This window comes from Oncorhynchus gorbuscha, linkage group LG14 (assembly GCF_021184085.1).
Source record: "Oncorhynchus gorbuscha isolate QuinsamMale2020 ecotype Even-year linkage group LG14, OgorEven_v1.0, whole genome shotgun sequence".
Classification (NCBI taxonomy): domain Eukaryota; kingdom Metazoa; phylum Chordata; class Actinopteri; order Salmoniformes; family Salmonidae; genus Oncorhynchus; species Oncorhynchus gorbuscha.
In genome coordinates, this window is record NC_060186.1 from 64253340 (window position 1) to 64268036 (window position 14697).

A 14697-nucleotide genomic window follows, 5' to 3' on the forward strand; every position below is an offset into this window, starting at 1 on the left:
GGCACAGAATCCCAGTGGAGAGAGGGGAACCGGCCAGGCAGAGACAGCAAGGGCGGTTCGTTGCTCCAGAGCCTTTCCGTTCACCTTCACACTCCTGGGCCAGACTACACTCAATCATATGATCTACTGAAGAGATGAGTCTTCAGTAAAGACTTAAAGGTTGAGACCGAGTCTGCGTCTCTCACATGGGTAGGCAGAGCATTCCATAAAAATGGAGCTCTATATGAGAAAGCCCTGCCTCCAGCTGTTTGCTTAGAAATTCTAGGGACAATTAGGAAGCCTGCGTCTTGTGACCATAGCGTACGTGTAGGTATGTACGGTAGGACCAAATCAGAAAGATAGGTAGGAGCAAGCCCATGTAATGCTTTGCAGGTTAGCAGTAAAACCTTGAAATCAGCCCTTGCCTTAACAGGAAGCCAGTGTAGGGAGGCTAGCACTGGAATAATATGATCAAATATTTTGGTTCTAGTCAGGATTCTAGCAGTCGTATTTAGCACTAACTGAAATTTATTTAGTGCTTTATCCGGGTAGCCGGAAAGTAGAACATTGCAGTAGTCTAACCTAGAAGTAACAAAAGCATGGATTAATTTTTGCAGCATAATTTTTGGACAGAAAGTTTCTGATTTTTGCAATGTTACGTAGATGGAAAGAAGCTGTCCTTGAAACCTTCTTGATATGTTCGTCAAAAGAGAGATCAGGGTCCAGAGTAACACCGAGGTCCTTCACAGTTTTATTTGAGATGACTGTATAACCATCAAGATTAATTGTCAGATTCAACAGGAGATCTCTTTGTTTCTTGGGACCTAGAACAAGCATCTCTGTTTTGTCCGAGTTTAAAAGTAGAATGTTTGCGGCCATCCACTTCCTTATGTCTAAAACACAGGCTTCTAGCGAGGGCAATTTTGGGACTTCACCGCGTTTCATTGAAATGTACAGCTGTGTGTCATCCGCATAGCAGTGAAAGTTAACATTATGTTTTCGAATGACATCCTCAAGAGTTATAATATATAGTGAAAACAATAGTGGTCCTAAAACGGAACCTTGAGGAGCACCGAAATTTACAGTTGATTTGTCAGAGGACAAACCATTCACAGAGACAAACGGATATCTTTCCGAGAGGCCAGAACTTCTCCGTGTAGACCAATTAAGTAAGACTCAGTAACAAGCTAAGTGAACATGTGTGGTCATTTGTCTATCTGTACTGGCATTACACCAATCTGAAAGATCACAGAATTGTGCACCCTGTATGTAAAGAAACAAAAACTGACAGGAAGAAAGGCATTGATCAAAACACTTTTTTTCTCTCTCTCTCTTCTTTGCATCCCTCCTTCCTCCAGATATGGAGGCCCAGACAGTAGAGGAGTTGAAGCAGCAGAAGGGCTTTGTGAGGGAGCAGAGGAAGCAGTATAAAGAGATGAAGGAGTTGATAAGGAAACACCACCGTAAGACCAGCGAGCTGATCAAGGAGCACACGGCCAGGGCTGCAGAGCTGCAGAACCAGCACCAGCGCAGGACCTCCGCGCTGCAGAAGAGCCACAAACGTGATGGTAAGAAAAGGTAGGTAGCCCTGCTCTTCCTCTCCTCCTCTTAGTCCTCCTCCGCTACTCTTCTTCTCCTCCTCTTAGTCCTCCTCCGCTACTCTTCTCCTCCTCTTAGTCCTCCTCCCTGCTCTTCTTCTCATCCTCTTAGTCCTCCTCTCTGCTCTTCTTTTCCTCCTTTTAGTCCTCCTCCCTACCCTTCTTTCTGTATCCCTCTATTCCTCGCACCGGTGGCGATTTTAGGATATAAATCTTGGTAGGCAACTCCAAAAAATAATCCATGCCAGCAAAGCTACTACACAACACTAAACAATAGATTTATTGCACTATAACGGTGACAAACGGTGCCCACAAACTCTCCCAACAGAAGTCCCAACACCTTACCACTGCTACCCCTTGTCTGACAGCGAAACAATTCATTCAGCCCAATTTATTGCCTTTAAAAACGAAATAGCTGATATGGCTGACTTGCTTAAACAAATGTGTTTTTTAATGACTATTGAGATGTACAAACTATGGCATAAGGGGACGATAAGTGGGTAAGAGGCAATCTGTCATTTCGATTAAGACATTAATGAGCGAGCTAGGACTCAGAACATGGGCCATTCTTACAGTATTCTCCCTGTACACCAAGTAAAAACCATAGGATAAATAAAGGGGGCATATAAGCAGACAATGAAAGCTCTTAAAATATTCGATGATGACATTTCTCTAAAACAGGCAATAGGATACATTTGCACCAGCAAGTCAGAACAGTAGGCGAAATTAAGAGGGGTAAAGGAACCAAATGTTTAGGGGGATGCACATGGGCTACTAACAGCTTACTACACAACATACACTGAGTATTACTTTCTTAGCTACAGTATACATATCTCCCTGGTCCATCAGCCACTCCTTGGGCTACAATACATATTTTGCCAATTAGCCTGGACCCCTTTTACTACCGACACGGCGCCCCGCCGATTCCACCACGACTGGTCTACCGACGTAATCCGTCCAAGGTGTTTCAACACGCTGCTCCGTTGCGACGTTCCCTGAAGGCCCATCCGTGGCCCGCTAGCTGCCTAGAGCATATCGGATTGTTAGCTGAAGAGGACCATCAGCCAATTTCTTGAGCAACAATACCTATTTTGCTTTGTACCCTTTTACTGCGTACACGGATCCCTGCCAATCTACCATGACTGGCCTGCCGACGTAACCGAGGGGGCTACAAACAACAGGCTTCTTCCACCGCGATGTCCCCCCTAAGTCCCTTCTACTAGCCTGCTAGCCCCGACCTGCTAGCTGTCTGAATCGCCATGTCTCCAGCTCGCCTAGCCTCCCTATGATCACTCAGCTACGCATGTCTCTCCCTAATGTCAATATGTCTTGTCCATTACTGTTTTGGTTAGTGATTATTGTCTTATTTCACTGTAGAGCCTCCAGCCCTGCTCAATATGCCTTAGCAATTTGTAAGTCGCTCTGGATAAGAGCGTCTGCTAAATGACTTAAATGTAAATGTAATGTTAGCTAGCCCGTTTGTTTCACCTCACACACATGTGGTGACCTCACCTGGTCTAAACAATGTGTCTAGAGACAAAACCTCTCTCATCAGCACGCAATGCCTAGGTTTACCTCCACTGTATTCACATCCTACCATACCCTTGTCTGTACATTATGCCTTGAATCTATTCTTCCTCGCCCAGAAACCTGTTCATTTTACTCTCTGTTCTGAATGCACTAGACAACCAGTTCTTATATCCTTTAGCTGTACCCTTATCCTACTCCTCCTCTGTTCCTCTGGTGATGTAAAGGTTCATACAGGCCCTGCAGCGCCCAGCTTCACTCCCATTCCCCAGGAACTCTCATTTGTTGACTTCTGTAAACATAAAAGCCTTGGTTTCATGCATGTTAACATTTGAAGCATCCTCCCCATTTTTGTTTTATTCGCTGCCTCAGCACACTCTGCCAAAACCGGATGTCCTAGCCGTGTCCAGTGACACGGTCTATAAAAAAATGGTCAGATGAAGCAGATGCTAAACTTCAGGACTGCTTTGCTATCACAGACTGGAACATGTTCCGGGATTCTTCCGTTGACATTGAGGAATACATCACATCAGTCACTGGCTTTATCAATAAGTGCATTGAGGACGTTGTCCCCACAGTGACTGTACGTACATACCCCAACCAGAAGCCATGGATTACAAGCAACTTTCGCACTGAGCTAAAGGGTAGAGCTGCCGCTTTCAAGGTTCAGGACTCTAACCCGGAGGCTTACAAGAAATCCCGATATGCCCTGCGACGAACCATCAAACAGGCAGAGCGTCAATACAGGGCTAAGATTGAATCATACTACACCGGCTCTTACGCTCGTCGGATGTGACAGGGCTTGCAAACTATTACAGACTACAAAGGGAAGCACAGCCGCGAGCTGCCCAGTGACACGAGCCTACCAGACGAACTAAATCACTTCTATGCTCGCTTCGAGGTAAGCAACACTGAGGCACGCATGAGAGCATCTGCTGTTCTGGATGACTGTGTGATCACGCTCTCCTTGGCCGACGTGAGTAAGACCTTTAAACAGGTCAACATACACAAGGCTGCGGGGCCAGACGGATTACCAGGACGTGTGCTCCGGGCAGGTGCTGACCAACTGGCAGGTGTCTTCACTGACATTTTCATCATGTCTCTGATCGAGTCTGTAATACCAACATGCTTCAAGCAGACCACCATAGTCCCTGTACCCAAGAACACAAAGGCAACCTGCCTAAATGACTACAGGCCCATGGCACTCACGTCCGTAGCCATGAAGTCCTTTTGATTGGCTGGTAATGGTTCACATCAACACCATTATCCCAGAAACCCTAGACCCACTCCAATTTGCATACCGCACAAACAGATCCACAGATGATGCACTCCCCACTGCCCTTTCCCACCTGGACAAAAGGAACACCTATGTGAGAATGCTGTACATTGACGACAGCTCAGTGTTCAACACCATAGTACCCTCAAAGCTCATCACCAAGCTAAGGATCCTGGGACTAAACACCTCCCTCTGCAACTGGATCCTGGACTTCCTGACAGGCCACCCCCAGATGGTGAGGGTATGTAGCAGCACATCTGCAACGCTGATCTGCCACACTGGAGCTCCCCAAAGGTGCGTGCTCAGTCCCCTCCTGTACTCCCTGTTCACCCACAACTGCATGGCCAGGCATGACTCCAAAACCATCATTAAGTTTGCTGACTACACAACAGTGGTAGGCCTGATCACCGACAACGACGAGACAGCCTTTAGGTAGGAGGTCAGAGACCTGGCCGGATGGTAACAAAATAACAACCCATCCCTCAACGTAAACAAGACTAAGGAGATGATTGTGAACTACAGGAAAAGGCGCACCAAGCATGTCCCCATTCTCATCGATGGGGCTGTAGTGGAGCAGGTTGAGAGCTTCAAATTCCTTGGTGTCCACATTAACAACAAACTAGACTGGTCCAAACACACCAAGACAGTCGTGAAGAGGGCACGACAAAGCCTATTCCCCCTCAGGAAACTAAAAAGATTTGGCATGTGTCCTGAGATCCTCAAACGGTTCTACAGCTGTAACGTCGAGAGCATCCTGACCGGTTGCATCTCTGCCTGGTACGGCAATTGCTCGGCCTCTGACCGCAAGGCACTTCAGAGGGTAGTGCGTACGGCCCAGTACATCACTGGGGCTAAGCTGCCTGCCATCCAGGACCTCTACACCAGGCGTCAGAGGAAGGCCCTAAAAATTGTCAAAGACCCCAGCCACCCCAGTCATAGACTGTTCTCTCTACTACCGCATGGCAAGCGGCATGGCAAGTCTAGGACAAAAAGGCTTCTCAACAGTTTTTACCCCCAAGCCAAAAGACTCCTGAACAGGTAACCAAATGATTACCCGGACTATTTGCATTGTGTGCCACCAACCCCTCTTTTACGCTGCTGCTACTCTCTGTTTATCAATAATGCATAGTCACTTTAACTATACATTCATGTACATACTACCTAAATGGCCCGACCAACCAGTGCTCCCACACATTGGCTAATCGGGCTATCTGCATTGTGTCCCACCACCTGCCAACCCCTCTTTTTACGCTTCTGCTACTCTCTGTTCATCATATATGCATAGTCACTTTAACGATACCTACATGTACATACTACCTCAATAAACCTGACTAACAGGTGTCTGTATATAACCTTGCTACTCTTTTTTCAAATGTATTTTTACAGTTGTTTTATTTCTTTACTTACCCATACACACACATACACACCTTTTTTTCGCACCATTGGTTAGAGCCTGTAAGTAAGCATTTCATTGTAAGGTCTACACCTGTTGTATTCGGCGCATGTGACAAATAAACTTTGATTTGATTTGTCTGAATCCTGGCTTAGGAAGGCCACCAAAAATCCTGACATTTCCATCCCTAACTATAACATTTTCCGACAAGATAGAACTGCCAAAGGGGGCAGAGTTGCAATCTACTACATTTGTTTATTCCATGTGTAACTGTATTGTTGTTTGTGTCCCACCTCTTTGCTTTGTTCTCAACTGGCCTACCTGGTTAAATGGCCTACCTGGTTAAAGGTGAAATAAAATAAAATAAATAAAAATTACATAATTTATGCAGCAGCATTTTTGGACTCAACTTGTTGTGCTGTGCTCACTTGAACAGGAAGGCTGCACCGTGTCCTTTGTGTGCAAATTTTGTCATCAAACTTTATCATCAAAGTCTGGCATTCTCTGGATTTATGGTGCTTTCAAGACAACTGGAAACTCAAAAAAAAATAAAGGTTGAGTCAAGATGACGTCAGTGATCTTCAGGTCGGAGCTCTAGAAAGAGGCCCAAGTTCCCGAGTTGGATGACCGTTCAAAACGTATTTTCCCAGTCGGAGCTCGTTTTTTTCCCGAGTTCCCAGTTGTCTTGAACTCACTGAAGTCAGATTTCCCAGTTCTGATTTTCCAGTTGTTTTGAGCATGGCAGAAGTCATACTGGATTGACAACATGGCCAATGTGGAATGTTTATCCTTTTATGCTTGGTAAAGTGACCCTTAAACCCAGACTTGGAACCACACACCCATTCCACTGAATAGCAGGCTGGTGATTGCTTTGCAATGCTTGCAGTTAGCCACTAATTCCTTCCAAATCACTCATTGTTGAATTTGTGATTTCCAGCTTGTTGTGTAATGTTTATGTCCAATGGCCGATGAGTACCGATACGTTTTATATATAATTTCTCCTAATTTAAAAAGGATTTGCCAGTAGACTGTCGACTTGATTTATGAACATGACTGCTAGCTTGCTAGATAAGATTTTGAAAGTATGATGCTGATTGGACATAAGTCCAATCAAAGCTACTGTAGATATAACGTGATTAGACATCATTTTATCTGTGGCCAATGACCTTGAACCTTCTTGGATGGGCACTTCTAATGTAACTCTATGGCAGCACCCAAGAGACATTCATTTTCTATCTCTACCCTTAGATTTGGCGGTGACGTAGTGTCCCCATGAGTGACAGAACACTGAGCCAATCACGGTGTAACTATAAAACATTACCCAATCACGGCACAACTAAAGAACATTACCAACCCCTACGTGTGTGTTTAGCAGGTCAGTCCCTGTCGACCCTGGAGCAGGAGCTGTGTGTGTTGGACCAGGAGTCCAGTCAGAGACTGTCTGAGCTGAAGGAGAAGCAGCAACAACAGCTACTCACACTGAGACAGGAGCAGTATTACAGTGAGAAGTACCAGAAGAAAGAACACAACAAAATGGTACACACACACACACACACACACACACACACACACACACACACACACACACACACACACACACACACACACACACACACACACACACACACACACACACACACACACACACACACACACACACACACACACACACACACATAACCATATCCTCAACCAGAGTTATACTAGAGACCAGCGTACCTAACTACATACAGTAGATGTATTATTTGTGTTGAATCGGCATTAACCCTCAACTCAGTATAACGAGGGCTTTATGGCCAAAATCACCCTGTTGTGCTGACCTTAGATCAGTGACTGAGTGTAGTACCTGATCTGTGTAGAGTTTGTGTGGATGAGGTGTCAGAGTTTATCCATGATGAATAGAACCCTACTGACAGACCAATTATATTCTCCAATGTCAACAGATAAGTCATACCTGAGTTAAACAGAAAGCATGAGTCAGCTATCATATGCTACGAGGCAGACAAACTGTAGGATAACCAGTGTCCTTTTTCCTGTGGATCTCTAGCTGTTGGAGAAGTTGACAGCCATAGCTGAGGAGTGTCAGAGTGCCCAGCTGAAGAAGATCAGAGACATCTGTGACAAGTAGAAAAGTGCACACACACACGCAAACACACACTCACACAAATAAAAGCACATACACACACACACGCAAACACACACTCACACAAATAAAAGCACATACACAAACACACACTCACACAAATAAAAGCACATACACAAACTCACACAAATAAAAGCACATACACAAACACACACTCACACAAATAAAAGCACACACACAAACACACACTCACACAAATAAAAGCACATACACAAACACACACTCACACAAATAAAAGCACATACACAAACACACACTCACACAAATAAAAGCACACACACAAACACACACTCACACAAATAAAAGCACATACACAAACACACACTCACACAAATAAAAGCACATACACAAACACACACTCACACAAATAAAAGCACATACACAAACACACACTCACACAAATAAAAGCACACTCACAAACACACACTCACACAAATAATATAATAATAATAATATATGCCATTTAGCAGACGCTTTTATCCAAAGCGACTTACAGTCATGTGTGCATACATTCTACGTATGGGTGGTCCCGGGGATCGAACCCACTACCCTGGCGTTACAAGCGCCATGCTCTACCAACTGAGCTACAGAAGGACAAGCACTCACACAAATAAAAGCACATACACAAACACACACTCACACAAATAAAAGTACACTCACAAACACACACTCACACAAATAAAAGTACACTCACAAACACACACTCACACAAATAAAAGCACATACACAAACACACACACTCACACAAATAAAAGCACATACACAAACACACACACAAACACACACAGAAATAAAAGCACATACACAAACACACACACAAACACACACAGAAATAAAAGCACACACACAAACACACACTCACACAAATAAAAGCACATACACAAACACACACTCACACAAATAAAAGCACACTCACAAACACACACTCACACAAATAAAAGCACATACACAAACACACACACAAACACACACAGAAATAAAAGCACATACACAAACACACACAGAAATAAAAGCACATACACAAACACACACAGAAATAAAAGCACATACACAAACACACACAGAAATAAAAGCACATACACAAACACACACAGAAATAAAAGCACATACACAAACACACACAGAAATAAAAGCACATACACAAACACACACAGAAATAAAAGCACATACACAAACACACACAGAAATAAAAGCACATACACAAACACACACAGAAATAAAAGCACATACACAAACACACACAGAAATAAAAGCACATACACAAACACACACAGAAATAAAAGCACATACACAAACACACACAGAAATAAAAGCACATACACAAACACACACAGAAATAAAAGCACATACACAAACACACACAGAAATAAAAGCACATACACAAACACACACAGAAATAAAAGCACATACACAAACACACACAGAAATAAAAGCACATACACAAACACACACAGAAATAAAAGCACATACACAAACACACACAGAAATAAAAGCACATACACAAACAACACAGAAATAAAAGCACATACACAAACACACACAGAAATAAAAGCACATACACAAACACACACAGAAATAAAAGCACATACACAAACACACACAGAAATAAAAGCACATACACAAACACACACAGAAATAAAAGCACATACACAAACACACACAGAAATAAAAGCACATACACAAACACACACAGAAATAAAAGCACATACACAAACACACACAGAAATAAAAGCACATACACAAACACACACAGAAATAAAAGCACATACACAAACACACACAGAAATAAAAGCACATACACAAACACACACAGAAATAAAAGCACATACACAAACACACACAGAAATAAAAGCACATACACAAACACACACAGAAATAAAAGCACATACACAAACACACACAGAAATAAAAGCACATACACAAACACACACAGAAATAAAAGCACATACACAAACACACACAGAAATAAAAGCACATACACAAACACACACAGAAATAAAAGCACATACACAAACACACACAGAAATAAAAGCACATACACAAACACACACAGAAATAAAAGCACATACACAAACACACACAGAAATAAAAGCACATACACAAACACACACAGAAATAAAAGCACATACACAAACACACACAGAAATAAAAGCACATACACAAACACACACAGAAATAAAAGCACATACACAAACACACACAGAAATAAAAGCACATACACAAACACACACAGAAATAAAAGCACATACACAAACACACACAGAAACAAATACACACACACAAAAGAAGCTCATGTATGCATGTATTTCATGGGCCATTTGTTTCACTATCCTCCTATTTCTCCACAGGGAAAAGAAAGACGTGAAGAAGAAGATGGACAAGAAAAGACAGGAGAAGATTAATGAAGCAAAGGCCAACAACAAGAACGTGACAGAGGAGTAAGTACATGGGGTTGGGGAAGAGACCTCCTAATACATAAGAACGTGACAGAGGAGTAAGTACATGGGGTTGGGGAAGAGACCTCCTAATACATAAGAACGTGACAGAGGAGTAAGTACATGGGGTTGGGGAAGAGACCTCCTAATACATAAGAACGTGACAGAGGAGTAAGTACATGGGGTTGGGGAAGAGACCTCCTAATACATAAGAACGTGACAGAGGAGTAAGTACATGGGGTTGGGGAAGAGACCTCCTAATACATAAGAACGTGACAGAGGAGTAAGTACATGGGGTTGGGGAAGAGACCTCCTAATACATAAGAACGTGACAGAGGAGTAAGTACATGGGGTTGGGAAGAGACCTCCTAATACATAAGAACGTGACAGAGGAGTAAGTACATGGGGTTGGGGAAGAGACCTCCTAATACATAAGAACGTGACAGAGGAGTAAGTACATGGGGTTGGGGAAGAGACCTCCTAATACATAAGAACGTGACAGAGGAGTAAGTACATGGGGTTGGGGAAGAGACCTCCTAATACATAAGTGTTCATGCTTCTTAAGGCCACCAGATGGCGATGAAGATTCATGACTGATCTAGCTAATGACTGATCTAGCTAATGATCACGACAGGACCAATTTAATACAAATATTCTGTAATTTTTTATAGAAAGACTTCATTCTTGTAAGTGTCATAGGTCATCAGGCAGACCTACCAACTTTTATATGGTCCTTTGAGCTAGATTGGAACCAGGAACATCAGGATTGTTGACTGTTGAGGTAAAGGTTCCATTTGAGGAATCTTAAAGAGAGGTTAGAGCTGACATCTATATATGTTTACAGAGAGAAGCTGGAAATCAACAGGTCATTTGTCAATGAGGTGGTGCAGTATATCAAACGGGTAAGTGTGTGTGTGTGTGTGTGTGTGTGTGTGTGTGTGTGTGTGTGTGTGTGTGTGTGTGTGTGTGTGTGTGTGTGTGTGTGTGTGTGTGTGTGTGTGTGTGTGTGTGTGTGTGTGTGTGTGTGTGTGTGTGTGTGTGTGTGTGTCCATACTGGCGTGTGGATTTGTTTATGTTTGTTATGTGGCTGCACCTTACTCTCGCCTACCTCTGTCTGTGTAGTTGGAGGATGCTCAGAGTAAGAGAATGGAGAGACTACTTGAGAAGCACAAGGACATCAGACAACAGATTGTGGATGAGAAACCTAAGGTATGGACACATTTACCCTCAAATACAGAACTGTAGGATGAAGTAGCTTCTAACCAATCATTCAGCGTCAGGAATAGGATGCATCCCAAATGTCACCTTATTCCCTGTGTAGTGCCCTGCTTTTGACCAGGACCCATAGTGCACTATGAAGGGAATTGGGTACCATTTGGGACAGAGACATATTTTCAACCCATAATGGTTCCATTGGTTAACCATTTCCATCATGTCCATTGTTACTGTGATTGTAGGAAGGAGGATCCCCAGAGGACCAGGGTAAGACATTCTGCATCTCGGTCTGCATTAATACAGCTTCAATACTTAAGCATTAATAACAATGTATACGGAAGCTTTAATACGAAGGCAAAAGCTGAAGAATGATAACAAGTGGATGTGCAACTTTCCTCTGACCCAGCCTCTCTGTTACAATAACCCTGATGATTCAACTGCCCTCTACGTCTACGCTCAACCCAACAGTCCCAAAGTACTCTCTGTCCCTGTCTCCTCATTCTGCTATGTACAGGTAGCTGGGTCTCTAAACCCCGTTCCCATGGTTTCTTCCCCCTCTCCCCCACGCTCGGTGATCTCCTCTGTGCCTGGGTGCATGAGGCAGTTGTCTCTTTTCCACCATGTTCCCTCTCTGAATACTCTCAAATCTATGGCTGTGTTGCTAAGTGTTTTGGAAGTAAAATACATTTCCAAACCTTGCGATTGTATATGGAAATATAAAGTACGCTTTTTTAACCTAGACCTAATTTTATGTGCGATATCTATATGAGGACGTGGTAGGCAGCAGACATATGCTGAAAGAGGATGCATGGATGATGTATATATTGTCCTCATTAGCGCATGACAACACATTTTAGTAGTTTGTGTGTTGACCACACGGAGTCAGCGTATCCTGGAGCATTAGCCTGGTAGCTCTTACCAGAGCGATATAGTACTGCCCTGCACCACTCACTGCATGTGCTTCTCTTACACTTCCTCATTTCTATCTCAAGGACATGTCTTACAACATGCATCAGGCTGAATGCTGTGATAAGAACAGAGAATAATTACGCCATGAAACAAAACCAGTTCTCTTCTCAGTAGCTGTGCATGGTTACACTGTCTTGGCTGTAAGCTGGCTTTTAGATTCAGCCACCGTCCTACAGTAGCACATCCTTCTTTCTGTGTGTGTGTGTGTGTGTGTGTGTGTGTGTGTGTGTGTGTGTGTGTGTGTGTGTGTGTGTGTGTGTGTGTGTGTGTGTGTGTGTGTGTGTGTGTGTGTGTGTGTGTGTGTGTGTGTGTGTGTGTGTGTGTGTGTGTGTGTGTGTGTAAGGGTATGGCTGTGATAATGCCATGTTCCCCCAGTATCCTGGTGTAGCCTCTGTCTTTACAGCTCCCTCAGAGTCCCCGAGTCCAGATATTCTAAAGACAAGTCTGCCTCAGCTTGTACTCCTTCATACCTCCTGAGTGGTACGTATGTGTGGTACGTACCTCTGACATGTGTAGAGAAAAGAGGGAGAGAAAGACAGGGAGAGTGATGATGAGGTCAGAGTTCCATCAAGAGCTAATGGAGGGGAGCATGAGTAACCAGGACAGGGCTAATGGAGGAGGGCATGAGTAACCAGGACAGGGCTAATGGAGGAGGGCATGAGTAACCAGGACAGGGCTAATGGAGGAGGGCATGAGTAACCAGGACAGGGCTAATGGAGGAGGGCATGAGTAACCAGGACAGGGCTAATGGAGGGGAGCATGAGTAACCAGGACAGGGCTAATGGAGGAGGGCATGAGTAACCAGGACAGGGCTAATGGAGGAGGGAATGAGTAACCAGGACAGGGCTAATGGAGGAGGGCATGAGTAACCAGGACAGGGCTAATGGAGGAGGGCATGAGTAACCAGGACAGGGCTAATGGAGGAGGGAATGAGTAACCAGGACAGGGCTAATGGAGGGGAGCATGAGTAACCAGGACAGGGCTAATGGAGGGGAGCATGAGTAACCAGGACAGGGCTAATGGAGGAGGGCATGAGTAACCAGGACAGGGCTAATGGAGGAGGGAATGAGTAACCAGGACAGGGCTAATGGAGGAGGGCATGAGTAACCAGGACAGGGCTAATGGAGGAGGGCATGAGTAACCAGGACAGGGCTAATGGAGGAGGGAATGAGTAACCAGGACAGGGCTAATGGAGGAGGGCATGAGTAACCAGGACAGGGCTAATGGAGGAGGGAATGAGTAACCAGGACAGGGCTAATGGAGGAGGTCATGAGTAACCAGGACAGGGCTAATGGAGGAGGGAATGAGTAACCAGGACAGGGCTAATGGAGGAGGGCATGAGTAACCATGACAAGGCTAATGGAGGAGGGCATGAGTAACCAGGACAAGGCTAATGGAGGAGGGCATGAGTAACCAGGACAGGGCTAATGGAGGAGGGCATGAGTAACCATGACAAGGCTAATGGAGGAGGGCATGAGTAACCAGGACAAGGCTAATGGAGGAGGGCATGAGTAACCAGGACAGGGCTAATGGAGGAGGGCATGAGTAACCATGACAAGGCTAATGGAGGAGGGCATGAGTAACCAGGACAAGGCTAATGGAGGAGGGCATGAGTAACCAGGACAGGGCTAATGGAGGAGGGAATGAGTAACCAGAACAGGGCTAATGGAGGAGGGCAAAAACCTAACCTTACCCCTAACCCTATCTCCTAACCTTGACCCTAAACCTGATTTTCACACTAATTCTAACCTTAACCCTAAAGTCTCTAGAAATATAATTTGACCTCGTAGGGAACAACAAAATGTTCCCAGTTGGTGAAATCTGGGGACACAAAAATAATTAAACACGTTCTCCCTCTCACACACACACACACACACACACACACACACACACACACACACACACACACACACACACACACACACACACACACACACACACACACACACACACACACACACACACACACCTGACCCAGTTTCTCCTTTGGACTCAGAGAAGCCGCTAATGGACAGCTATAACCATCCCTGGTCTGTGGAGACCCTCACATCTCTCACTATGACTGCCCGCCCGGGATAGCACCACGCTACGTTACACCACAACTGTGTGTGTGTGTGTGTGTGTGTGTGTGTGTGTGTGTGTGTGTGTGTGTGTGTGTGTGT

The 14697-nt window shown here is 44.4% G+C and overlaps 1 protein-coding gene across 3 annotated transcripts in view; it reads left to right on the top strand.

Moving 5' to 3' along the window:
* Positions 1–14697, top strand: part of LOC123995278 (1-phosphatidylinositol 4,5-bisphosphate phosphodiesterase beta-1-like) — a 362073-nt gene that overhangs the window by 297616 nt on the left and 49760 nt on the right. Inside the window, exons 27-33 of one of the 3 annotated variants that reach the window (XM_046298779.1) lie at positions 1338–1557; positions 4909–4921; positions 7154–7309; positions 7821–7897; positions 10265–10354; positions 11196–11253; positions 11474–11560. In XM_046298779.1, the coding sequence (XP_046154735.1) occupies positions 1338–1557; positions 4909–4921; positions 7154–7309; positions 7821–7897; positions 10265–10354; positions 11196–11253; positions 11474–11560 (701 nt within the window). Of the gene's footprint in view, positions 1–1337; positions 1562–4908; positions 4922–7145; positions 7310–7820; positions 7898–10264; positions 10355–11195; positions 11254–11473; positions 11561–14697 lie in introns of those variants that run through there. The other 2 variants (XR_006831799.1, XM_046298778.1) reach the window with 2 other exon arrangements.